Genomic DNA, 625 nt, shown 5'->3' with positions numbered 1-625 from the left:
GTGTGCACCAGACGGGAGCCCTATCAGCACCCAGGTATCGCGCCGGGTAAAGTTACCGAGCCTTCGGCCGTGCGCCACGAGAGCGGGGCCATCTTTCTGGTTATTTTTTTTTTTTTTTTAAAAAAAAGTACAGATTCACATTTGTCATGGGCAGAGGGGGCAGAAGCGGCCGCAGGGGCTGGCACACATGGGCGAGCGTTTGTGTGCCTGTGCTACGGGCAAGGCTCGTGGGCAGCTCTGCCCCCCCCCCGGCGCAGCCGCCCCCTCCTCCCTGCGTTTCTGGGTCTCTCTCGCTTACCTAACCCTAATTCCAGCCTGGTTTGGGCTGCAACTTTTCTGAGGCAGCCGTGACTTAACCCCCTCCCCGTAACACCTCGCGGGGCCGCGAGTACCTACCCGAGTGCTCCCCGGGGGAGTGCACCTCGCTGATGCTGGAGGACGACTGCGGGGAGTCCGCCTGCAGCGCCTTGAAGATGGCGTTGGGGGAGATGTGGGTTTGCTCAGAGCCTTCCTCCTGCTCCGACTGCCCATTCTTCACCGACTTTCGCCGCCGCGGCTGGTACTTGTAGTCGGGGTGGTCCTTCTTGTGCTGCACCCGCAGCCGCCCGGCCTCCTCCACGAAGGG

General features: G+C 62.2%; 1 protein-coding gene across 1 annotated transcript in view; it reads right to left on the bottom strand.

The window, feature by feature from the left end:
• The window catches only part of SOX9 (SRY-box transcription factor 9), a 3,027-nt gene that overhangs the window by 768 nt on the left and 1,634 nt on the right, over positions 1–625 (bottom strand). Inside the window, exon 2 of the mRNA XM_009646164.1 lies at positions 374–625. This exon is cut by the window's right edge and continues 24 nt beyond it. Coding sequence (XP_009644459.1) covers positions 374–625 — 252 coding nt within the window. The remainder of the gene's footprint in view (positions 1–373) is intronic.

Source organism: Egretta garzetta, unplaced genomic scaffold, assembly GCF_000687185.1.
Source record: "Egretta garzetta isolate BGI_Z169 unplaced genomic scaffold, ASM68718v1 scaffold19, whole genome shotgun sequence".
Taxonomy (NCBI): domain Eukaryota; kingdom Metazoa; phylum Chordata; class Aves; order Pelecaniformes; family Ardeidae; genus Egretta; species Egretta garzetta.
This window is presented reverse-complemented; position numbering and strand designations above follow the sequence as displayed.